The sequence below is a fragment of the Danio rerio genome, chromosome 4 (assembly GCF_052040795.2).
Source record: "Danio rerio strain M-AB ecotype USA chromosome 4, GRCz13ab, whole genome shotgun sequence".
NCBI lineage: Eukaryota > Metazoa > Chordata > Actinopteri > Cypriniformes > Danionidae > Danio > Danio rerio.
In genome coordinates, this window is record NC_141024.2 from 34683199 (window position 1) to 34709944 (window position 26746).

General features: G+C 42.6%; 3 protein-coding genes and 1 long non-coding RNA gene across 5 annotated transcripts in view; 2 read left to right on the forward strand and 2 right to left on the reverse strand.

The window, feature by feature from the left end:
• The window catches only part of LOC101886704 (zinc finger protein), an 846922-nt gene that overhangs the window by 681794 nt on the left and 138382 nt on the right, over positions 1 to 26746 (forward strand). The window lies entirely within an intron of this gene.
• The window catches only part of LOC147844817 (uncharacterized), a 532816-nt gene that overhangs the window by 202948 nt on the left and 303122 nt on the right, over positions 1 to 26746 (reverse strand). The gene's annotated exons all lie outside the window — the stretch shown is intronic.
• LOC137489479 (NACHT, LRR and PYD domains-containing protein 3-like) overlaps positions 1 to 26746 on the reverse strand; it is a 275187-nt gene that overhangs the window by 136579 nt on the left and 111862 nt on the right. The window lies entirely within an intron of this gene.
• LOC108184002 (uncharacterized) overlaps positions 1 to 26746 on the forward strand; it is a 43620-nt gene that overhangs the window by 14513 nt on the left and 2361 nt on the right. The window contains exons 6-12 of the mRNA NM_001444865.1: positions 3887 to 4000; positions 5870 to 5983; positions 7487 to 9532; positions 10544 to 10717; positions 11424 to 11597; positions 11711 to 11884; positions 12411 to 12584. Coding sequence (NP_001431794.1) covers positions 3887 to 4000; positions 5870 to 5983; positions 7487 to 9532; positions 10544 to 10717; positions 11424 to 11597; positions 11711 to 11884; positions 12411 to 12584 — 2970 coding nt within the window. The remainder of the gene's footprint in view (positions 1 to 3886; positions 4001 to 5869; positions 5984 to 7486; positions 9533 to 10543; positions 10718 to 11423; positions 11598 to 11710; positions 11885 to 12410; positions 12585 to 26746) is intronic.

Consider the following 26746-nt stretch of genomic DNA (forward strand, 5'->3'; position numbering starts at 1 on the left):
TTATATTAGAAACAATATAAAAGTTTGTTGTCATGAGATAATTATAACAATAAAAGATTGGATCCTTTGGTTTTTTGGTGTTGCCAACTTTATTTTTTTATTTTTTATAATTATTTTAAACTTTTTATTGAGATTTGACACAGTTTTTAATTATTTAAAACTTTATAATTTAAAATAATTATGTTGTGTTTTTTGCTGTTCATTTGCTGATCCACCTTCCTGCAGATTTCAGTTGCTATCCATATCAAACACACCTAAACCAATTAATTAGGACTTCTTCTTCTTCTTCTTTGGGTTTTACTGGCGGTTGGCAACCAGACTTATAGGTGCATTACCGCCACCGACTGGAATGGAGTATGGAACTAGTTGAATACTTTCTGAAGTGTATAAATTACACGAAGGGAGAGAAAGGGGGAGGAAATTGTGAGGGGAGGGGGAGAGAGGAAAGAAAAAAAAATAATTAGGACTTGAACACCACTTGATAATTACAGGCAGGTGTGTTTGATATGGGTAGCAACTGAAATCTGCAGGAAGGTAGATATCCAGGAACAGGATTGAGCACCCCTGCTATATACCATGGGGGTCAAACTCCAAGTTCCTGGAGAACTGCAGCGCAGCAGAGTTTAGTTCCCACCCTGCTTCAACATTACCTGTAGATTTCTAACGAGCCTTAATTAGTTTGATCAGGTGTGTTTAATTAGAGTTACAGCTTAAAGTCCCGGTCACACTGCACTTTTCTCCCTATAGACTTCCATTCATACGCATGTGAGTACTGCAGACCTGGAATGATAGCTCATGCAACAAATTTCATAATTCGCAGCATTGGAAAGTTCAATCTTGGAGAAAGCTGACATGCGAAATCACATCATGTGATTGCTTGATACCAATCAAAGATCAAAACATGACCTCTCTGGCTTGCTTTTTCAAGCTCTAATTATTTTGTTTAATTCCACTACTCGCTTTGTTTAATTCCACTTTGCAGTGCAGTATGACAGAATTTTGCATGCTCAAAGGTTAATGTGACCGCAGCCTTACTGTGCAGACCTGACAATATTTATATCTGCTGATTTCTTAATTTTGTTATACTTTTTCTGTTATTTATTTGTTAAAATAAAAAAATAAATTTGTCTGAAAAATGTTATGCCTTCTATTTTTAAATAACAGCTAAGAATACTGATTAATTTTAGTAACACTATAACTATATATGACATACTATTAATGTGTATGCAGTATAATGCTGTGATTTGTAACACTACAATACAGTAATTAACTGTACACAGTTTCCAGTTAGTTACCACTGCTGCTCTATTACAGTAATTAACTGGCAACACTGTTGCCAGCTACTCACTGTAATGGTTCGGTTACAGTAAATAACTGGCAACACTGTTGCCAGCCACTCACTGTAATGGTTCAGTTACAGTAAATAACTGGCAACACTGTTGCCAGCCACTCACTGTAATGGATCAGTTACAATAATTAACTGGCAACACTGTTGCCAGTTACTTACTGTAACCGAACTTTTACAGTGAGTGGCTGGCAACAGTGTTGCCAGTATTCTACTGTTAAAAAACCTGGTAAGGTCTAACAGTGATGGCAATACACCCAAAGCGCTTCACAATCATGAGGGGGTCTCTTCACACCCCCACCAGTGTGCAGCATCCACTTGGATGATGCGACGGCTGCCACAGGACAACAGCGCCAGTGCGCTCACCACACACCAGCTATTGGTGGAGTGGAGAGACAGTTATAGAGCCAATTCGGTGGAGAGGGGATGATTGGGAGGCCATGATCGTAAGGGCCCAAGTCAATAAAATAATAACTTTATGAATAAAATATCTTCGTTAGAATGTGATGAGTTATTCACTTCTCTGCCAGAGACTGCTCTATGGTTTTAAAACCCTTTTCAAACTGTATCGTTTAGACCTGGATCATTATTTTATATTAAATGCACTGTAGTTTATTGAGGATGTCTGATGACATTCTGCTGAGCCAGCTGTGGTAGCTTAGCAACCGAGTCGCGACGTCAACACACAGAATCTGTCAGCACAGTTCAGCACGGTTGTCTAACCGTGCCGAGAATTCCGTGCCGAGAACGGTTTGTAATCGTGCCGCGCCGTTCCAGGCTCAAGTAGAGAAACAACCGTAACCGTACCGAAGTGTTTTTAGAACGGTTTGGCACGATAGTGGAAAAGCAGCTAATGTTTCCAGCAATACACGTTCAGATGGTGTGCTTGTAGCGCAAATGCACAGATACTGTTTCTTGCTTCTGTTCCGAAATCCCACATTTCTCGGAAAGCAGGTTTCTCTACACTGCGGAGCGGCACGTTCTTAACTTACTAAATATGTTTCTCCATTTCTCATCAATGTCTTCTATTCATCACTTTCTTTTTTGCACCAGGCCATTACTGGAAATGCCTCTGCGACATCTGACTGACTAGCTGGGCGTTTGCGTTTATAAGAGTTGATTATAGGCGGCTTTTTTCCCTCGCCGCCATCTATTACGGTGACGCGGTTGTCATGGTGACCGTAACTGCCCTAATTGAATGGCCATTCCCCTGCCATTCTGTGATCGGCAATCTGCAGATCCTGATTTTGGCGATCGGTGATCGGCCGCAAAAATGCTGATAGGAGCATCTCTACTAACCAATTTTATATAACATAAATATTTAACAGAATATGCATCAATTACCAATAATAAAAGTGAGAGGAACAGTTTTATGTAGTATTTGCCTTGTTTTAGGGACTAAACTTGCCTAAAAACAGTCAAAACAGCAGCGTGAGAGAAGTTGTTGTTTCTTTCAGGTGGTGTCGTCGTGTCATGTCGTTTCCCATAGCAACAGTGTTGGAATGAGACGCGCTCGCACGCACAGCGAAGTCATGCAGTATTTACATAAATAAACATGATCACTCCATAAACAATTTAAATAATAACCTTTTAAATTAAATCTTGAATTTAAAATGCATTTAGCGGTTTTATATACGCTATTATTTTTACGATGAGCTTATAAATTGTTTTAAACTGTTACAAAGCAAAGTCACACTTTATTTGTGCCTCAGATTCACTGTCAAAAACAAATAAGCACTAAATATAAATGCTTGTATATAAAATAAAGATGTCACTCTGTAAAAAGGTATTTATTTTAATTTAACAGCCGAAATGCAGAACAGACTTTGATTTTAACTTACACTGGGAAAAATGCTTTAGAAAAAGCCACAATAAAAAAGCAAACCAGTTTACAGCAGGAAAAAATGTTTTCATTATTAAAAAACATAACAATGATAACAAAACTTTTTTTATATTATAATGAATTGAAATTATATGTTGTAGATATTTTGGTCAGTTTTAATGCATTAATGCAGGCAATTTAAAGCTGGACCGACTGACGCAATAGACATGATGTATGTCGCGTTTGTTTCATTTATTATGCACGCGAAAACTTACGTGTAAACCAACTATGTTGCCGGATTCTTTCAAGGGCATGAGAGATAAAGTGCTTATGAAGTGCTTCGTCGGCCTCTGGTCGTTAACTGATGCAGAGCGGACGTTTGATGAACTGGAACAATAGAACACACGAACGAATGAACATGCGTATGTTTGGCTGACCATATATAGATGTTAGAATTAAAGGGGCCGACGTGTTGATCTTCGGCCGACATCGGCCCAGCATGTGTGTGCTGTCTGGGGATATTATATTTACTCTCTGTTAGTTGTGTTTTTAATCTGTCAAAATATTTAACACACAACGCCAGCAAGATTTTGTACAATCATCATGAAAAGTATCATAAAGTGCTGTTTAAACAATGTTTTAATGATGAAATGTTGAATAAATCTGCTGTGTTGACTCCAGTGTGTGCAGCTCTGAACTTTAATCTCCTCTGTTTTTAGCTCATGTAAGAGGAAGAGAGCAGAAGCAGAGCCCAGCTGTGTGTCTATGAAGAGTGACCGGTCCATGGATCGACCGCTATATTTTAAGAGTGAAAACACACGACCTGCTGTCAGGTAGATCATCTCTTTAATATCTACAACTGATGAGTATTTTTATAATAAATGAATCAGGTAATTAGTGTTGTGGATCTGTTGGGTTTCAGATGTTAGATGTTGTATCTGAGCTCTGCAGGATAGTGCTTGAAGATCTACGCTTTACACTTCAGGCCACAATTGATAGTATGACCAAACCAATCAGCGAATTATTACTAGATAGTGAGGTAGAAGGTGGGTTTAGGTCTTGGGTAGGGTTAGGGATCCACAATAAGATCATACTGTATGACTACTAATGTGCAGTTAATATGCTCACATTACACAGATAATAATAGTTAATAGTGTATTGGAGTTAACTGGTTTTTAGGTGAATTTGGCCGTCGCCATGGAGTGCCTGTAAGGACACAAAGACTTGAACCCCATTTAAAGCTCTTTAATGTCCATCACACTTGAATAGGTACAGTCTTTTACATGGGAGTGTGTGTGTGTGTGTGTGTGGTCTAAACAAAAGAAAGAAAATAAACATTAATAAGTAAATTTAGAAAATAAGGATAACAGTAACGAGTAGAAATGTTTATACACAACACTAAACTACAATATACATTTTATAACTGACATGCATGAGCAAAGCATATGAAGCAAGGCAGATAAACTTATATAAAAAGAATAATTCTCACCATTAACAGGCTTTTAACTTATAACAAAAAATATAACAAAAAGCATGGATCAACTAGGCGATGTATGTATTGTCATTTAAAGCAATTATATTTACATAAAAGATCGCAAATACTAGCCGCGGCTGTCCGCGATTCTGTACGAGCTCGCGGATAAATCAGTAATCTTAATACAATATTATAACTATTAAACAGTGGTAACAGGTATGTAAATGATGCATAAACACTTACTTTTTATCATTGACGCACACAAAACTGACTGGAATTTGGCGGAAAGCAAAGCATGTGACCTTTCTCTCTATCTGATCAGAATGAAACCAGTTAACAGTCTCAATGTACCGCAGTCCTATGCTGCGTTTTGATTGGTTGCCTGTGCTCGTGATCAGCGCATGATCAAGTACGAGCTCTATAAGAGTCTGCTTGTGATGTCACAGTATGCATGAGGAGAGAGCACAGCTCGTGTCCAGCTCTGGGCTCAGTCCACCGACCTCTTTTACAAATAGTATGAATTATGAGCTAAACTAAAGTGTTTCCGGTCTCTTGCCATAAAGGGCTTTTCCAGCAGACTTTCCCATGCTGTTTCTGTGCTGTACTGATCAGCCATTCCTCTGATCTGAGTCTGTTTTCACTGAAGCGCAGTCATCATCATGTTGTGTTGGCCTCATAGATGCTGCTGATCAACACATTTGGTTTCTAGAATTGATATTTCTCGAGTTCTGCTGCTCATTCAGTCATGATAGATGATGGTAAATGAACTTGTCTTGCTGTCCTCAAAGTCTGGACTGGAGCTCTGCAGACAAACCCCTAATGAGTGACCTTCTGAAGACTGAGTGATGAGGAGGAGGATAAGGGGAGCTGCTGGAGGCGGGAATAACAGTCAGCTGACACAGTGCAGTTTATACTGCTGCTTATATAGTCATGTGATGATGATTGACACGCCTGCATGATTAAGCTCCTCCCACACCTTCACTGTGGACTTCATTCAGTGATTTGATGATTAGTTTCAGCTCTAATCTGCTCTAATAGTGCTGCATTTCTGTTGGGTTTTCTCTACTAGAAATGAGCCTTGATCTGTGTTTGCTGATATTTTCCACATTCAGACAGTTTCTGTTCAAATATAAAGGAAATTAATTTAAGTGTTTTTGTAAATGAAGAATGATTAATATCAGGTTTGTGCAGTGTGTGCAGCACTCAACTTTAATCTTCTCTGTTTTAGCTCACGTAAGAGGAAGAGAGCAGAAGCAGAGCCCAGCTGTGTGTCTATGAAGAGTGACGAGTCTATGAACCCACCAATAACATTTAGGAGTAAAATCACACAACTTGCTATCAGGTAGATCATCTCTACACACACATGATTACACTGCAGCATTTATATGATCATGTGTTTCTAGAAGATCAAACATTTACAAGTATTACATTTACAGGATACTTCAAAACTGAAAGTCCACATACTCGCATCTGATCATTAGTGAAGTACTGAAGCTGTAATAAGAGACTAAAGTCTCAATACTCTAACTGTTAGAGTTAGTAGAGTGAGTTTACAGGCTTATACAATAGTCAGCAAAGTGTGGGAAAAGAAAGAGTTTTAGACACTGTTAATAAACAAGTTGTGTGAGACAAACACACCACATTTCACCTGATAATTATGGTCAAAAGAGATACTGATTTAAGATAAAGATGTATTCAGATTCTCTGATTATTATTATTTTAATAATGTGCAGCAAAATGACAACGCTGTTACTGAACTCTGAGAGCAAACACTTGTATGATCTGGAGATTATCATGTGAATCAAAAACTATATTTAGTCAGAAAATGAGCTGACAGAGGACAGAAGCAGAGCAAGCACAGTCATGGTGAAGCAGTGAAAGATTCAGACAGCAGAGATGGAGATGCAAAACATTTAACAACTATATGATCACAACAACCTTTAGAACTACAGACAGCACAATGCAACACCCAATTTAATACTATTTTCCTTTATTTAAATATTATTATTATTATATTTTTTGTTATTTGTATGCCGGTTCTGATGTAATCACTATTGAATGGGCATTATCAGCGGTTATCAGCTGATAGTTATGGTTCAGTAGGGATCTTCTGCACCTACTTGTAGGCTTAGTGGGCTGTTATCATCCATCCACATGGTTAATCAGCTTTACTAATAGAGTAGACTCAGATCTGTTTTTACATTACTGTGATGGTTGGGTTTAGGGGAGGGGGAGGGGTAGACGTTAATAAAACACAATTAATGAGGATTTTATAAATAATGTAAATAATTATCGTTACTTAAAGCCGTATGTGATCTATAGCTGATTAACCATGTGGATGGATGATAACAACCTACTAGTAGAGGCAGAAGGCCCCTACTGGCCCATATCTATCAGCTGATAACCACTGATTATGCCCAGTCAGTTGAGTTAAAACATTCGAACCGGCATACAAATAATAAATAAATAATAATAATAAAAATATTTAAATGAAAGAAAATAGTATTATAACTAACTTTAAAGTGCTCGGTGTTTGGTGTTTAAAGGAATTAGTGTGTGGTGTTTAAAGTTATCAGTGTGTGGTGTTTAAAGTGACCAGTGTGTGGTGTTTAAAGTGATCAGTGTGTGCTGTTTAAAGTGACCAGTGTGTGCTGTTTAAAGTGATCAGTGTGTGCTGTTTAAAGTGATCAGTGTGTGGTGTTTGATGTGATCAGAGTGTGGTGTTTAGTTAAATCTGATTAAATCTGTGTATTGTGTCTCAGCTGGTTTAGAGAAAACACACATGGCTTCACTAGAGGATCTTTACACTCGCTCTCATTGACTCTTTGTGTTGTTGTTCCTGCAGTGTGGATGGAGATGATCAGACTGGACACCTGCAGCAGGATTCACTCCAACCAGAACATGATGAACTTCACAGAGTCAAAGAGCAGCACAAAACCAGCATGAAGAACAAGTATGAGAGATTATTTGAGGGAATCAACCATGGAGAGACTCAAACCCTCCTGAACAGGATCTACACACAGCTATACATCATAGAAGGAGAGAGTGAAGGAGTGAATGAAGAACATGAGGTTTTACAGATGGAGAAAAGAGCCAGAACAAAACCCTCACAACACACTCCAGTCTACTGCAATGACATCTTTAAAGCCTCAGCTGGAGCAGGACATGAGGAGAAGATCAAGAAGGAGAAAGCCCAGATCAAGACTGTTCTCACTAAAGGCATTGCTGGAATCGGGAAAACCGTCTCTGTGCAGAAGTTCATTCTGGACTGGGCCGACGGAAAAGCCAATCAGGATGTAGATTTTATGTTTGTGCTTCCATTTCGAGAGCTGAACTTGATCAGAGATGATCAGTACAGTCTTCACAGACTTCTGCTGGTCTTTCATCCTGAACTTAAAGATCTGGAGCCCAAGATTTATGAGCAGTGTAGAGTTGTGTTCATCTTTGATGGTCTGGATGAAAGCAGAATCACACTCAACTTTTCAGATGAGGAGAAAGTTTGTGCTGTGACTGAATCTTCATCAGTGGCTGTGTTGATGCGGAGCCTCCTGAAAGGAGATAAGCTTCCCTCTGCTCTCATCTGGATCACCTCCAGACCAGCAGCAGCCCATCAGATCCCCTCCAGATACATCAACCGTCTGACAGAAATTCAGGGATTCACTGAGCCTCAGAGGGAGGAATATTTCAGGAAGAGAATCAGCGACGAGCATCAAGCCAGAAGAATCATCTCCCACATCAGAAAAGCAAGAAGCCTCCAGATCATGTGCCACATACCCATCTTCTGCTGGATCTCCTCCACTGTGCTTCAGAAGCTCCTGGAAGATGATGTTAGTGCAGAAATCCCTCAAACTCTGACTGAGATGTACATCCACTTCCTGCTGATTCAGATCAACATGAGGAAGCAGAAGTATGAAGAGAGAGATCCAGAGAAACTCCTGCAGTCCAACAGCGGAGTGATCCTCAAACTTGCTGAAGTGGCTTTCAGACAGCTGATGAAGGGCAATGTGATGTTCTATGAGGAGGACCTGATTGAGAGCGGCATAGACGTCACTGACGCCTCGGTGTATTCTGGGATCTGCACTGAGATCTTCAAGGAGGAATCTGTGATTCATCAGAGGAAAGTCTACAGCTTCATCCATCTCAGCTTTCAGGAGTTTCTGGCTGCTTTCTTCAAGTTTTACTGCCATTTAACAGAGAACAGAGAACCGCTGAGGATGATTTATGGCCATTTAACAGAGAACAGAGAACCGCTGGAGTATAATCCAAATAGATATAATCAATATCTACAGGACAGGTATGAGAACACAGAACCACTGGAGTTGATTCATGACGAAAAATATTCAGATGATGAAGATGAGTGGATGGATGGTTATAAATCTCAATATTCATATGATCTATATCACCAGTCCAGCTCTAAGAAGTCTCTGTATGATCTGCTCAGTTCAGCAGTAGATAAAGCTGTCAGGAGTAGTAATGGTCATCTGGATCTGTTCCTGCGGTTCCTGCTGGGCGTCTCACTGGAGTCCAATCAGAGACTCTTCCAGGATCTACTGACACGCACAGAGGAGAGCTCAGAGAGCATCAGGAGAATCACACAGTACATTAAAGACCAGATCAAGACAGATAACCGTCTCTCAGCTGAAAGATCTATCAATCTGTTCCGCTGTCTGCTGGAGGTGAAAGATCAGACTCTGGCCAGAGAGATTCAGGAGTTTGTGAAATCAGACAAACACTCAGAGGAGGAACTCTCTCCTGCTCACTGCTCAACAATCTCCTACATGATTGAGATGTCAGAGGAGCCACTGGATGTTCTAGACTCTAATAAATTTAACACATCAGATGAGGGAAGACGGAGACTGATACCAGCTGTGAGAAACTGCAGAAGAGCTGTGTGAGTATTCATTGATTGATCACAGAAGACACACATCAGTCTGCACTGAGTGCACACTGCACTGCACTCAGATCATTTTAGTGAATCACTGCCCTGCTTTAACAGAAAATCTGTAGCTGGCCATATCGTCCCCCTGTGAGATCGCTGATACACCATATTACTGCATGGGGACGCGGCGGCAGTGTTCTGTTTCCTTATTTGCTCATTTATTTCAGCATTTCTAAACGTATTTAACAAACTTTTCTTGACTTTTTACTCACACAAACAACATTTGTACTTATTTAATAATCTACTTCATTTGCTTTACAGTTTATCCTGGAAAATAACTCAAATCCCTGTAAATCCCTGTGCTCATCCAGCTGAAAAGGACATTTGTTGATGTGTATTTGCTCAAATCTAACACAGTGTTGCTCTTGGATAATTGTGTTTGTTTTCTGATCAGAGAAATAGTGTAATTTTAGACACAGTATTGCCGTCTTGCCGCAGACATGCCTCTAATATTACATTTACTGTAGACCTAAACACTAAACTTTACACTGAGCTCAGTAAAATGCTCTCTGATTAGTTATTAATAATCTGTTTAATAATTCAATAAAGTCATATGAATGGGGAATACAGGTTTAGTTTAATGTAGTTTCAATCAATCAATCAATAAATCAATAAAAATAATATATTTTCTTTTTATGAGGGTATGAGGGTGGTATGAGGGCTCGATGTCCACAGGTGGGGGTTGCAGCCCAACACCATGGTACAACACCATGAGGTAGCCTGACTGCCATTAGGTACTGAGATGACATCCTCAGACCCCTTGTGAGACCATATGCCGGTGTGTTTGGCATTTCATTCATTCAGATCTAGGATGTGTTATTTTAGTGTTCCCTTTATTGTTTGAGCAGTATATATATATAGTTTATTTCCAGTGTTGCTTTTATCACTGTAGACTGGACTCATGAACACTCAACACTGCTCATTTCTTACTGCTGATTTTGTTGCTCTTTGTCGTCTACAAAGGCTACAGAGCTGTATACTCACTGTTCAGTGCTGTGAGAGTTTGTCTTCAGCTCTACAATCCTCAAACTGTGTGCTGAGAGAGCTGGACCTGAGTATCAATGACCTGCAGGATTCAGGAGTGAAGCTTCTCTCTGATGGACTGAAGAGTCAACACTGTAAACTGGAGACACTGAGGTAAAATAAAAACATTTCCATCAAATAAATGCTGCCCCAAATGACTTTTACATTGTGAAATGTTGTAAAGTCTGATGAGGTAATGAGCATATGCTGTAATGTTCAGATGTTCAGCCCATCACTGAGTCTCTTTATTTACTGATGTTCATGTGTGTAAAGTTATATTCAGTCAGTTTTATATTAATTTCAGGAATATTATTGACTAATATAAACATGTTCATGTGATTTATTTACAATACAGTTATTACAGTCATATTTTCTGTCTGTTTATATTATATGAGAGACTTGCTTTGTTTAACAAATTTGTGGATCTGAATGGATTTGCATTGTAAACATTAAATAACAGTTATAAAGTTTTATTTATTTTATATAATATGGTTTTTTGTTATGATTGTTACTCTTTTAAATCATTCTGCTTAAATCTGCAGATTTTTTTTTTCTTTACAAAATTCTGCTCAGAAATAGCAAAATTAATCTGTCTGGCTCTACTCATTTTGGTCCAGAGATCTTCTCTTTAAAAAAGTTTATGTTATAATAAAATACAAATGTTTGATCTTCCTCCATGTGACCATTAAAGCAACTCTGAATATTTAGAGTTAGAGTCTTTTCCTTTTCCTATGAGGAGAAATCACTCCTCTTGGGACATCAATAATTACATGCACACTCAGACACAATAATACAGTGTCTTTTACTGTCCTCTACACAGGCTACAGGGCTGTAATCTCACTGCTGAGTCCTGTGAGAGTTTGTCTTCAGCTCTACAATCCTCAAACTGTGTGCTGAGAGAGCTGGACCTGAGTAACAATGACCTGCAGGATTCAGGAGTGAAGCTTCTCTCTGATGGACTGAAGACTGTAAACTGTAAACTGGTGAAACTGAGGTCTGAGTTTAAACATATGATTGATGGATGGATTAATTATAATTATGTATTGCATTAAACAACTTACTTAAAATTACACTGTAATTTTGATTATTATTATTTATTTTTCTCAGACTGGCCATGTGTAATCTCACTGTTCAGTGCTATGAGAGTTTGTCTTCAGCTCTACAATCCTCAAACTGTGTGCTGAGAGAGCTGGACCTGAGTAACAATGACCTGCAGGATTCAGGAGTGAAACTTCTCTCTGATGGACTGAAGAGTCAACACTGTAAACTGAACACACTGAGGTAAATGATTCTCCACTCAACAACATTAAAAAGTGTTTTGATTGAGATGGAAATGTCCAGATATATTTAAGAGCATTAGTGGAGAAACTGCAAAATGCTGCTCTTCAAATGAAAGTTTTTTCTTAAACGGTTCAGGAAATCAGTGTATTTTAATGATTATTTTAATCAATTACCTCTAAATCTTTATTTATATTTTATATTTTTAATGATTATATTTATAGTTTATCTGTAAATTGGTTTATTGGAGCAGGTTTGACAGGCTCTGATCATTTGCATTTTGCAGGTTTATAAATATATAAAGTCTCGTGGTCCTCTTATCTGAACTCAAATTTAGCAGTTTTCTCACATTTCAAAGTATTCAAGAACAAATTAGTTGGCATTTAATATTCAGTTTTATTAAATAGCAATAGTCAGTCATTCTAACTGATACAAGTTTTTGTCATATTATTAATGTCATAGTTTGTTTTTACATCAGATGAATGACTAAAATCACACTGTTAATGTAATCTGTGTTCTTCTTTTTCAGACTGGCCATGTGTAATCTCACTGTTCAGTGCTGTGAGAGTTTGTCTTCAGCTCTACAATCCTCAAACTGTGTGCTGAGAGAGCTGGACCTGAGTTACAATGACCTGCAGGATTCAGGAGTGAAGCTTCTCTCTGATGGACTGAAGAGTCAACACTGTAAACTGGAGACACTGAGGTAAATGATTCTCCACTCAACAGATACAGTTTCATATTGGGTTACAGAATGTGGAGCCTCTTTCAGTGGATTGGCAGAAGAAAAAACAAAACATTTACAGGGATTTGATTTCAATCATATCTATACTAATGTATGTTTATCTATAAAAATATATTTAAAATAATTACTATATATAGTATATTGCAAAATGTTGCATGTTCAAAGCTTTTCTTTTTCCAATATACTCAAATGTGACTTATAGTTAAAAGAATCAGTTTATTTAAAAAAAAAAAAAAAAAAAACATTTTAATAAAATTAATTATTCACATTTTATTTTTGGGTCATGAATATTTATGTTTCTCACCTGACAGAATAAACAGAGTGCCCCGCAGGGTCTTAAAAGCATTGAAAAACTCTTAAATTTGATAATCTTAAATTAAGACCTTAAAAGCCTTGAATTTCATATATCAAGTCTTAGATTTGTTACGAAGGTCTTAATTTTTTAATTTATTTTTGCCTTTCCCATGATTAAACATCATACTGTAACAAAGTTAACTGTTACTAATGTAGGCTAATTAAAAAATTAATGCAGCGTAACTTTGAGTGCATCTCGCGCTCCATGTCATAGCAGAAAGTGCGTCGCCATAGCTTACTTTGGCAAGCAAGAGTATTTACAGCGCTCCAACTACTTAAAAACTACTTAAAGACTGTGCTCAATTTCACTGCATGTGTCTTCTGGACAGTCTTTCATTGACACTTACAGCAGAAGCTCCTATTTCACTGCGATTGAGAGAATAAAACTAAACTATTTCTCTCTTTTCCACTGTGGCCCGTTTGACCTGCTGGCATGACTTTTCCTCTCCTCTCGGCTGTTACAGTGATTCTTCTGGATAGAGGTCGCTCTGGTTACTAAAGTAACCCTCATTCACAGAGGAGGGGAACAGAAATGCTATTAGTGGATTTATTTATTAATCCACGAATGGGGATTTCGTTTCAGAAAGCTAATCGTCTGAAAGAGTATATAACGGGCCAATGAAATGCCAATAAATTGGCAGCGTAAGCTTGCGCACGTGTGCCTTATTGCCAATTAGCTTCACATATAAGGACTGGGAAAGCAAGGAAACGCCATCCTTTTAAGCTGAAGAGACTGACACTTACAGCCAAGGAACAATCATTATAGCGATGCTATAAAGCATTTCTGTTCCCCTCCTCGTGGAACGAGGGTTACTTTAGTAACCAGAGCGTTCCCCTTCGGATGGGGAACTTCAATGCTATTAGTGGATTTATTTATTAATCCACGAATGGGGAAATGTCTGGAAAACGCCATAATGACTGCACCTTACCTTCGCTTCCGATGAGAGGATAGCCAGGCATAGCGTGAGCACTCCTGCATCAAAGAGAGGCGTGGTCCTCCAACGTGATCCCTGGCCCTTATCCCACTTCAAAAGAAGTTTTACGGATTTAGATATATTTTTTGGGAGTCGCAAGATAATAGATAATTTAGATAATTCTAGGAAAATATGACAGTACATTGGGAAAGCGTGCATTCCTGATAGGGAGGACGCTGCGGAGGCCATCTGCTACCCAATGGGGAGATATGATGGCAAAAATATATGGACTAGCCCTGAAAAGGGGGAGTACGCATAAAATAAGATGGTTAGCAGAGAGGGAAGACACGGGTCCGCCCATGAGGGGGGACTGCACCATGGCTGAATAAGCATATGGGATCGCCAAGTGGGGATCACGCATAGCGTGCACCTATACCCAAAACGTGTGCTGACCAGTGGGCCAGCAAGTAACTCCTCCGTTTAGTCAGTGCTGGGGGCCTCGGAGGAATCTGCAGTGCTCACCTGACGGGGAATTTTACTGACAGATAAAAAAGCGCACGTATCTCCGTGTTAGGGAGAATGGCACAGCAAGCGTGTTTCCACACCCTTCCGAGTTTTAATTGAGTTTCCTCAATTACCAAGGGTTACCTAATACCCTTGAGGAAACTGGCTCCACTCGCAGATTGTAAAACCTTACAAATGTATTAGGTGTCGCCCAGCCCACAGCTCTACAGATGTCTGTTAGATAGGCGCCGCGTGCACACGCCCAAGAGGATGCGATGCTCCAAGTGGAGTGCGCATGCACTCTCGGGGGACACTGCTCGCCCTGGCTCTGATAAGCGAGGGAGATGGCATCCACTATCCAGTGGGCCAACCTCTGTTTTGATACGGCACTTCCCTGCTGCCGACCGCCATAACAGACAAAGAGCTGCTCAGATGATCTAAAGCCCTGAGTGCGGTCCAGATAAATATGCAAAGTGCGAACTGGACAAAGTAAGAAAAGGGCTGGGTCTGCCTCCTCCGGGGGCAGCGCTTGCAGGCTCACTACCTGGTCTGTAAATGGTGTGGTAGGAACCTTGGACACATATCCCGGGCGGGGTCTCAGGATAACGTGAGAGTAATCTGGCCCGAATTCCAGGCACAAGTCACTGACTGAAAATGCATCCAACCCTCTTAATAGATGCCAACGCGACCAGCAGAGCTGTCTTCAGGGACTGAAATCCTAAAGATACTGAGTCAAGTGGCTCAAAGGGATCTGTACGCAGGCTCGTGAGAACGAGGGCGAAATCCCAAGAGGCCATGAGAGAAGGCAGGGTGGATTAATTCGCCTAGCGCCTCTGAGGAACCGGATGATAAGGTTATGCCTTCCCACGGTGCTGCCAGCCACCGCCTCATGATGAGCGGAGATGGCAGCCACGTAAACCTTGAGTGTGGAGGGCGACAGCCTGCTCTCCAGCTTCTCCTGAAGGAAAGAAAACACTATGCTGATCTAGCAATTTTGGGGGTCTTCTCTGCGAGAGACGCACCATTTAGTGAATAGACTCCACTTCAGGGCATAGGCGCGCCTCGTGGAGGGGGCTCTAGCTTGAGTGATGGTATTAACCACCGCGATCGGTAGGTTCTTCCTCGCGTCTAAGGACCACACGTGGAAGTTCCAAAGATCGGGGCGAGGGTGCCAGATGGTGCCCTGTCCCTAAGAGAGTAGGTCCTCTCTCTAAGGGATCTGCCAGGGGAGGGCCGTCGCAAGGAGGGAGAGTCCTGACATCCAGGTCCGGTTGGGCCAGACGGACGCAACCAGCAAAACCTGTTCCTCGTCCTCCCTGACCTTGCACAGTAACTGCGCGAGCAGGCTCACTGGGGGAAACGCATATTTGCGCATGCCCCGAGGCCAGCTGTGGGCCAGTGCATCCGTGCCGAGAGAGCCCTCAGTCAGGGAAAAAAACAACTGGCAATGAGCGATCTCGGGAGAAGCAAACAGATCGATCTGGGCTTCCCTGAGTTGCGCCCATATCAGCTGAACAGTTTCGAGGTGGACTCTCCATTTTCCGGGACGTAAAAGCTGCCGTGAGAGCGCATCGGCTGCACGGTTGAGCTTGCCTGAAATGTGAATGGCGCAGCGATTTCAGCTGCAAATGACTCCAGAGAAGCTGAGACATGCGGCGAGAGTGAATACCCCCCATGCGGTTGTTATACGCCACCGCCGCCGTGCTGTCTGTCCTGACCACCACGTGTTGCTGCTCCAGCACCGGAAAAAAGCGGTAGAGAGCGAGGAACACTGCCAACAGCTCCAGGCGATTGATATGCCAATGCAACTGGGTTCCTTTCCACAGGGCCGCAGCTGCATGCCTGGAGCACACAGCCCCCCAGCCCGTGCTGGAAGCATCTGTTGAGACAACAACATGACTGGACGCCTGTCCTAGAGGCACTCTGGCCTGTAGGAACGAGGGGTCGTTCCAAGGGCTGAGGGCACAGCGACACAGCGCAGTAACAGTGCCATGCGCGTCTGGGGACTCGATCGTGAAGCCAGTGCTGAAGTGGTCTCATATGGAGTAATCCGAGCGGCGTGACAGTGGCTGCGGATGCCATATGCTCCAGGAGCCTCTGAAATAATTTTAGTGGGACCTCTATTTTGCTGTCTGAGAGCTCTCAGACAGTTCAGCATCAGCTGAGCGCGCTCTCCTGAGAGGCGCGCTGTCATGGTGACCGAGTCCAGCTCCAACCCGAGAAAAGAGATCCTCTGCACGGGGGCGAGTTTGCTCTTTTCTCGGTTGACCTGAAGCCCCAACAGGTGGAGGTGCCGGAGCACCTTGTCTCTGTCCATAATCAATTGCTCCCGAGAGTGGGCTAAAATCAACCAGTCTTCGAGATAATTGAGTATGCGGATGCCCACGAGCCGAAGGGGCGCTAAGGCACCCTCCGTGAGCTTGGTGAAGACCTGCGTAGACAGAGAGTCCGAAGGGGAGGACTTTGTATTGCCACGCTCGACCTTCGAATGCAAACCGCAGAAACTGATGGTGGCGAGGACATGGAAATATACGTCCTTCAGGTGTATTGCTGCAAACCAAACCTGAGGACGAACGCACCGGAGGATGCGCCTCTGCTTGAGCATTCTGAACGGCAGCTTGTGCAGACAGCGGTTCAAAACGCGCAGATCTAGGATTGGCCGTGACCCACCGCTCTTTTTGGGTACGATGAAGTACAGGCTGTAAAACCTGCTCTCCATCTCGGCTGGAGGGACCGGCTCGATTGCATCCTTCACCAGGAGGACAGCAATCTCCTCTCGCAAGACAGGGGCGGACAGGGGGGTGACCCTGGTGAAATACAAACCCGTGAACTTTGGGGGCCGTTTTGCGAACTGAATCGCATAACCGAGTCTGATTGTGCGTAGGAGCCACCGCGAAGGGCTGGCCCACGCTAACCAGGCAGGCAGAGCTCTCGCTAATGGACTCATTGCTACAATCGCTGACGTAACAGCAGTAGGGCAGGGCAGAGTGGGTGTGCTGATCCGGGAAGCGCGAGGGTCCCGCGGAAGAGCTGGAGGCGAGAGATTCGCTATCACTCCGCACCCAAACTCCGGAGAGGGGGCTCGAGGGGTGGGAGAAAGGAGACCGTCCTCCCAGTGCTCGTGAGCCACAGGCAAAGCACACAGAGCATCTCGGACTGGCAGGGTTCATGCTGTCACATCTGAGGAAGCGGAAAAGTGCTCTTTCATTGATGTTTTGTGGCACTGAAAAGTACCGTCGGAATTGGGGCCCCGCCCTCCAGCAGGGAAAGAGCAAATTTCCTCTTCTCTAGATGACCTGTCTCAGGGATCCTACGCAGTCCGTTTACCGCACTTAACGGCGCCCTGGGCAGGGGGGGCTGTCTGCGTCCGAGGTGCTCGACATGCCCGCTTCGGCGGAGGTGGAGCAGCACTCGTAGAAGGACGCCCTCGGTGAGGAGCAGCAGATGTGGATGGTTCGGCGGGCAGAGCGGGCTTATGGTCCCGCCGATAGATGACAGTGCCCATCGCATCTAACTGCTCTCTTATCGCCTTGAACTCCTGGGTGAATTTACTGACGAAGTAGCCGAACAGGCCAGCCTGGGATATGGGGGAGTCAAGAAAGCAAACTTTGTCGACTTTTCGCATGTCAGCCAGGTTTAGCCAGAGGTGGCGCACCTGGACCACTAATGTGGACATCGTCCTCCCAACCGCACATGCAGCGGACTTAGTGGTCCGAAGAGCATAGTCGGTTGCGGTGCGAAACTCGTGTAACAAGCCTGGGTTGGACCCACCCTCGTGCAGCTCGGCTAGCACCTGCGCTTGGTAGCGCTGGTAGGTGGCTATCGCATGCAAGGCGGAAGCAGCCTGGCCCGCAGCTTTGTAAGCTCTAGCTCCGAGGGAGGCAGATAACCTACAGGCTTTTGACGAGAGACGAGGCGGACCCCGCCAAAAAGGGGCGCCACGCGGACAAAGATTGATCGCAATGGCGCGCTTGACTGGTGGAAACACTTCCTACCCTCTGGCCGCTCCGCCGTCAAGAGTGGTGAGGGCGGAAGAACACGCAGCACAGGCAGAGAAAGGTGCCCTCCAAAACTGTGTGAGCCTACTGTGCACCTCCGGGAAGAAGGGGACGAGAGGCTTCGAAGGCTTTGCCCTCTGGTTCTCTATGCAGCACCCATCTAGTCGGTCGGGCCGTGGAGCTAGGGCATAGCAGCGCGGGAAAGCACGGCTAACATGTCCGTTTCAGGATCTGTCTTGACAGCGCTCACCTGCCCGGAGTGGGCGAGCGGGTTTGGATCATCATCGGACAATGAAAGCCCACCCTCCGATCCCGTGTTGGACGTCTAGTCTCCGGTGTCATTGAGTGTCAAGGGCTACCATCTGGTTAGACGGATTGCTTCCCCCGCCCGAAGCTTGGATGGAGCGCTCGGAGCAGCGGGATGTCCGCGGGCTTGTGTATCTCTCACTGAAACCCTCAGATCTGCCCGAGTGCCCGCTGCAGTGCAGGGGACAGCTGTGGTGGTTCGCCCTTTCACAAGGGCTAGCCGCGATCTCAGGACGAGAACGCTGTGCGCGTCTGTGCTGCCGCTTCGTACCTGGACTGTTTGTATGTCTGTTGCACGACTCATCGCCATTCAATCTGGCTGTTCTGCTCATTTCAGTTGTCTGGATCATCTCATTTTGCACTACTGCTATTTTTGAACTGATCTGATCTGAACTGATCTGATACCAATCAAACCTGTTGTCTGGAAGTTTCCACCGGGCCACTGTGTGTCCTCTGCTCTGCTGATGTCTTCACCTCGCTCTGCTACGCTGTGTGCGTCTTTGCTGCTGTCTCATATTTGGATTGTATTGCTGCATGTCTCCTCGTCATCCAGTTTGGCTGTTTGGATTATTCGATTTTTGCACAGTTGCTGCTTTTGAAACAAACCGGACTGTTAGTTTCAAACTTTCCTGTCTGTGAGATTGCCGCCGGGCTGCTGCGAGCCCTCTCCCCCGGCGTCTTCACCACGTTTGGCTCTTCTGATGGGTGAGTGATCGCTCTCTCAGTTGGTTGTGCTGGTCGTTTACTGCTTGCTATTTGGAGTATTGACTTCCATCTAGTTTGCCGTTTTGGTGTAGTGGCGTCTTTGGGTCTGGCTAACGTAGTTTTTGCCTGTGTTCGGCTCTCACTCGCTCTAACATGTCCTTTGCAAAAGTTATTTATTTTTTCTCTCTTTCTCTTTTTTGCCTTTTTTTGCACCTATTCTCCGTAATGGATATCGGCTATTTACCATCGCAGTTAAAGGCATTAAACTGCCACCCGCGTCTTGATTCCATGACGTATGAATACTGCCGTAGTCTAGGGATTCTCCGGCGCCCACGATATGTTCATCGCTCACGGCGTTCGCTCAGGAGTACTTTTTTTTCTCAGCCTGAAGCCATTCCATGCATCTGGACTAATCACAGACCGATCACATCCAGACTGTTGCCTGCTGACCATACCATTCACCGATCACTAATTTATCCCACTCTCAACCAGCATCATACCGTTAAACTAAACTCCTTACTTCGTCACTTTGCGCTTTTGAACTGTCGGTCAATATCGGACAAAGCCACTTATCTTAATGAAATCATAACTGACAATAAGCTTGACATTTTTTTCCTTACTGAAACCTGGCAAGCCCCGGCTGACTTTCTTCAGTTAAATCTTCTTGCTCCCAATGGCTACAAATATCTCGCCCGTCCCAGACTACATGGCAGAGGGGGTGGTCTGGCTGTCATTTATCGGCATGATATTCGGCTTAAGCAACTGGACTTTCACAACACCAATTCATTTGAATATATGGTTCTCAAAGCTGACTGCCTCACAATTATTCTACTCTACCGTCCTCCAAAAGCCTTGTCCATCTTTTTCTCTGAACTCAGTGAACTGCTAACCCTGGCTTGCTCATTGTCATCTTCTATCCTCCTGCTCGGGGACTTCAATATTCATGATGATACTGCCTACTCTAATACTACTCAGTTACTGTCTGTTTTTGAATGTTTCAATTTAACTCAACATGTCTGCTTTCCAACTCATACCCGCGGTCACACCCTTGATTTAATTTGTACATCCAAGGGGGATATCACTTCCATTTCTGCTTCTGACACTGGTATTTCTGATCACAAACTTATTGACTTCAGCCTTAATCTTCCTTTGCGCTCTAATTGCCCGAAGACTACTATTACTTACCGAAATTTGAAAGATATTGACACTATGTCATTTTCCACTTCTATTGTTTCTTCCAACCTCTCTGATGTCATTAATATCTCTTCCCCATCTATGATACTGTCTAACTATCACTCTACTATTTCTGAAGTCCTGCAGCAGCACGCTCCTATTAAGACCAGATATGTCCCCGCCACTCACTCTTCTCCCTGGTTCACTCCTGAGCTCCGTACTCTCAAGGCCACTGGTAGACAGCTTGAACGTCTCTATAGGAGAACCGGTCTTACTGTTCATTATTTGGCCTTTCAAGATCATCTTAAATCATATAAATCTGCTCTCACCTTAGCTCGCTCTAAATTCATCTCTACTACAATTAATAAATCAAGCAATAGGCCAAAATCACTATTTAATACAATAAATAAGCTTACTAGCCCCCCACCTCAGAGGGCCTTAGCTTCAACTGAGTTTTGCTGTTCCTATTTGGATTATCTGCTCGATAAGACTAATGCGGTCCACCAGTGCGTTCCTACTGATACTGAGCTCAGCCATGCATCATGTCTCTCCAGTCAGTCTCTGTCCTGCTTTTCACTGACGACCCCTGATTCTGTCTCTAAGCTAATATTGAAATCCAGCTCATCATCATGTCACCTTGATCCTGCTCCTACCTCCCTCCTGAAACTCTGCCACTCTGTTATCTCCCCTGTCATCTCTCACTTTATCAATTCATCTCTCACTCAGGCATCATTTCCTCTGCCACTCAAAACTGCTGCCGTCACACCTGTGCTTAAGAAACCCAACCTCGACCCCTCGATTCTATCTAATTATCGTCCTATTTCCAATCTACCTTTCATTTCTAAATTACTGGAAAGCACTGTTGCTACTCAACTCCAGTCTTTTCTAGTTGATAATAATCTCCTGGACCCTTTTCAATCTGGTTTTCGCCCACTCCATAGTACTGAAACTGCACTTGTAAAGGTAGTGAATGATCTATTGCTGTCTGGGGATTCTGGCTCCTTGTCTATATTACTTTTACTCGACCTCAGTTCTGCCTTTGATACAGTCTCCCATGATTTACTTATCTCACGTCTCTCTAATCTGGGTGTTTCTGGAACTGCTCTTTCTTGGTTCTCGTCATATCTCTCAGATAGACAATTATTCATCTCTATTAAGGATTTTCAGTCACCTACTGTCCCCCTGAAGCGAGGTGTTCCCCAGGGTTCTGTTCTTGGCCCACTATTGTTCTCAGTATACCTAATCCCACTTGGTCTGATTCTACAACATCACGGTCTTAACTATCATCTTTATGCTGATGATATTCAACTTTACTCTGTATGTACTCCAACTGCATCCGCCCAAATTGAAAACATCTCTGCTTGTGTGAATGATATTAATGATTGGCTCACCTCAAATTCACTAAAACTTAATATGGACAAAACTGAAATAATTTTTATTGGCACCCCAGCACTCACCAGCAATATTCCCACCAGTTATTCCTGTGAGATTGCTGGCTTGCACATTAAAACATCTACTTCTGTAAAAAATTTAGGTGTAATCTTTGACTCCACACTCTCTTTTCAGTCACACATTAAATCTGTCACTAAATCTGCATTCTTTCACTTACGTCGCATTTCACAACTGCGTCCCTTCATCAGTAGCAAGGATGCTGAGACTGTCATCCATGCATTTGTCTCCTCACGCATTGACTACTGTAATGCTCTTTTCATTGGCCTGCCTGCCAGCCTCATCTCCAGATTACAGTATATTCAAAACTCTGCAGCTAGAATACTTACTCATACCAAACGGTCGGCTCACATAACCCCAATCTTGTATGATCTTCATTGGCTCCCGGTTGCATACTGGATTAAATTCAAAATTCTCCTCCTTGCATTTAGATCCTTAAATAACCTTGCACCTTCCTATCTCTGCAACATGCTTGTCCCCTACACCCCAACTCGCTCCTTACGGTCTGCTGACTCTGGCCTTCTTGCTGTCCCTCGGTACCGCCTCTCTTCTATGGGGGGCAGATCATTTAGTGCTATTGCACCAAAACTCTGGAACTCTCTACACTCACTTCGCTCTGCTAATAATATCTCTGATTTCAAATCCTTACTTAAGACTCACTTATTTTCTGAATGCTTTGCATCTGATCTACCAAACTGACCACTTAATCTGATCCACCACTATCCTGCTCATATGTCTCTTAGGTTTCGTTTGTGTTATTCATGTTTGTTATATTTGACCTCATGTATGTTTGTTTATCTTTTTGTTGCATTCCTTGTAAAGTGTCCTTGAGCTCTGGAAAGGCGCTATATAAATAAAAATTATTATTATTATTATTATTATTATCAATTGCGCATGAGACATGGCATCGCAATGACGACATAAACTGTCCGCGAGCACCGCATTAACATGTTGGACCCCCAAACATGCAACGCAGTGATTGTGCCCATCATCCGGAGAAAGGAAACCACCGCATCCAGAAACGCATAGTCGGAGCGCCATCCTGAAAAGGATGTGCTGCACGACTGTGTTGCTCTTTTAGGAAATTAGCAACTATACGCTCTGGAGGAACGGATCCAGAGAACACCAGGCAAGGGAGAATCCCAGCTCTACCATCTGCCACCGCGTGTACCCACTCTGGACTGGGAGACCACTCTCGTTCGCTCAAATCGCTGGATTACAGCAGGAGGAGCCCTCATCGACTCTCTCAGAAGGCTGTAAAAGTCTCTGAAGCGAAAAGGATGGCGTTTCCTTGCTTTCACTGTGCTTATATGCAGAGATAATTGGCAATAAGGCACGCATGCGCAAGCTTACGCTGCCAATTAATTGGCAGTTAATTGGCCCGTTATATATTTTTTCAGACGATTGGCTTTCTGAAACGAAATCCCCATTTGTGGATTAATAAATAAATCCACTAATAGCATTGAAGTTCCCCATCCGAAGGGGAACTGCATTCCTGCGGTTGTACCACAGGACCCGACCAAATTTCTTGTGGTGCGGGAAGGCTATAACATGTGTGTGTGTGTGTGTGTGTGTGTGTGTGTGAATGAGAGAGAGCGTGAAGCCGCCTTTCCACTGCACATGACATTGGGACATGACTGTTTGATTACGCTGCCTTGTGGCATTTGCACAGAATTTTCTGTTCTGACCTGCACCATGCGAGAGAAGCTGTTCTGGCAGTGTCCAGAGTGTAAAAGCAAGAGCCTTTATTCTCTGTGCATTCACCATGGTTGAATAAGTGAATGAATACTAGAAAGTCATAGACCACTAACAGTATTGGTGGGAATGTGGAGACAACACAAACCATATATATTTTTATTACTTTATTACTTGCATTTATGAATAGAAATGTTTTATTGTTTATGTAGTTTTCTGATAAAAAAAAAAAATAACCAAATAAACTAGTATTTCTCATCTCGCGCACACGGACCTGCTTGGACAACACTGGAATACAGCACATCCTGTTGGCCAGCCACATACGGTCTAGTCGTAGGAGTTCAAATATTTCAACAGATCTGCAGCTCAAATTGGATCAGAATTTTCCGCATACGGAGATGATTGGAACTCCATGCAGCTCCCGCACTACTCTCCATCAAAAATGAATGACTTCCGGTCTTGTGTGTGTGTGTGTGTGTTTATACAGACAGCCCCCCTCCCCCCAAATAGAAAACTGTGTATACACCGTGATGCACAGAGATATCAAATTGAACCGAAACGATAGCATGATAATCGTACCCGAACCATGAGACCAGTGTAGGTTTACACCTCTATTTTCTACATTAAAAGCATTGCCACCACAGCCAAGGAACATCCAATCTTACTGTGGCTCAACATCAACTCTACGGCAAACGCGTTGAGAAAAAGCCACAAGCAGAAGTTGACAGGACTTGAGAGTCTGGGCGAAACAATTGCAGCCAAGGCAGCAGAGCTTTGAAGCCTATAGTGTTCAACACAAAGTTCAAAATTATTTGTTTATTAAAAATCAAATGTGTGTTACGCTGTTGTGCATGTATTAAAAATAACTGACCATTTAAATAAAAGTTTTACTCAATTCAAGTAGTCACTTATTTTCTAGGGTTCAAAATGTATACAGATTTGACAGTTTTCCCTCATACTTCTGTCAGAATGGGTACGAAGTTGGCATTGAATTTCATTTAAAAATGGTATTAAAAAGGTCTTAAAAAGCCTTGAAATTAATTTGGAGGATCCCTGGGGTACCCAAAGGCCCCTAATGCTCTATCAGTGTGAATGTGACTGTCAGGCTGGTGAAAGAGACAAAAATAGCGGGTTTGTGTTTGTTTACAACTACAAATGAGGTCAACATGCAATAGCCAATCAGCTTTCTTTTATTGACTCAATGCGCATGGCCACGGGAAGTGTCACTACACTCAGTGGCATCTGTATGTCAGATGTCGTGTCACTTCATGTTAAAACTGCTGCTGGGAGGTTCGCTGTGGGTGCGAGACACATGATTTCGGCTGGTGGAGTACAGCGTTATTTCACTGACAAATGTTGTGAGTGCAGTTTTTTAAGTCGGGAGCTCATTCGTGTAATAAAAGAGAGTGAATCTCTTTGCTCACACGCCGGTGTCCTTTGTTCTGCACAAAACTGCTAGCGAGCCCTCAAAACACGGCTGTTCACGTGCGAATGATCTGCTGTCGCTCCGTCGGACGATGCAGACTCACAATTTTTGTGTCTTGTGTTTCCCCCTTCTATCGTGCTTTTGCTCTTCATAGATGCTTTAGCATAGTGTAGTATTAAGAATAGTGAACGAATAAAATGAAATACAGTGTAGTTTTACTTCAGTAAAGTGTGGTGAATTGTAGTATAATATACCCTATATTGTAAAACAAACTGGGTAATTTGTTTATATTACACTTGTTGTGTTACCATAGCAACTATAGTATTACAACAACAGATTAATTGAAGTACTTTACTGTACTTTACAAAACACTGTACAGCAGACACCAGTTCACTTTACTTTAGTTGCCATGATGAAATAGGATTGATAGTGAGATTAATTTGAAGAGTAAATAGTACAGTAGGCTATAAAATCTTATCAAGTTTACCCCTATTTTCTATCACAGTTAAATTTCTACTTGCACCTTTTGGATGTTTAATAAATGTTTTTAAAATAAAACTATTCTCTGTGTGTTTTTAAGTGTTTGAAACTGGAAATATCTCATCATATGATATACAGCCAAAAATGTTGTGGTTTATTAGAGTAAAAATGTAATATGCAAGTCTATTTCAGGATTTTGGTTATTGGTAATAATTAGTGTAGTAATATAAATCATATCAAAAAGCACAAAAGGAAGAGGGAGCAGAGTACTGAGAGCGTGCAAGAAAGTTTGCGTGTGAGCAGTGCATTTCAGAGTGAGAAAATTTGCGTGCGAGCAGCGTTTTGTCCACAAAAAGAGGAAATCGGTGTAGGAGCAAGGAGATTCGCTCGCTCATATTGCATGAATGCGCTCTTGACTTATAATAGTTCGCTCACAAGATTTGTCAGCGAAATAAAGCCATAGCAGAGTTAATGGAATTTTTGAGACTCGGGTAAACAGGTGGTGCGGCGCCACATATGATTTGAGTTGAATATGAAACTGTTTGAAGAGATTCTGTCTGAAACTGGTACGTCTGTACCGACATCTTTATGATCCATCCATGCGTGATTATAGGGAGAACCAGATGACAAATCATTTTTGGATAGAAATAGCAACAGCAGTGGGAAAGGACGAAAGTTTTTGTAAAAGTTTGAAAAAAACTGAGGGATAAATTTGTAAAAACAAACAAAAAAAGATCCCCAAAAACGTCTTAGTGACATTATTGTTTCTCTTTTTATTTGTCCGATTTTACTGTCTGTTTCTCTTGACTGCCCCCCTGTCATTTAAAAAGAATATCTCAATAGCTAATGCGTCAAGTATAAAAGCCTCGTCCGTTTCATGAGGTGTGCGATGCGGCGCCAGGCAAAAGTATAAATCAGCATTAAGATGTTTGTTTGTTTTTTTTTGCATTTTCTCTTGCAGGTTTTTTGATATTGTGATATAGGTCTTAAATTTATTACTTAATGCTCTTGAAAAGGTCTTAAAAAGTCTAAAATTTTACATTACAATATCTGCAGAAACCTTGTATATTAAGATGCTACATTATTTGTGTGAGTGCGTTTGCTGATGCGAGGGCTCGA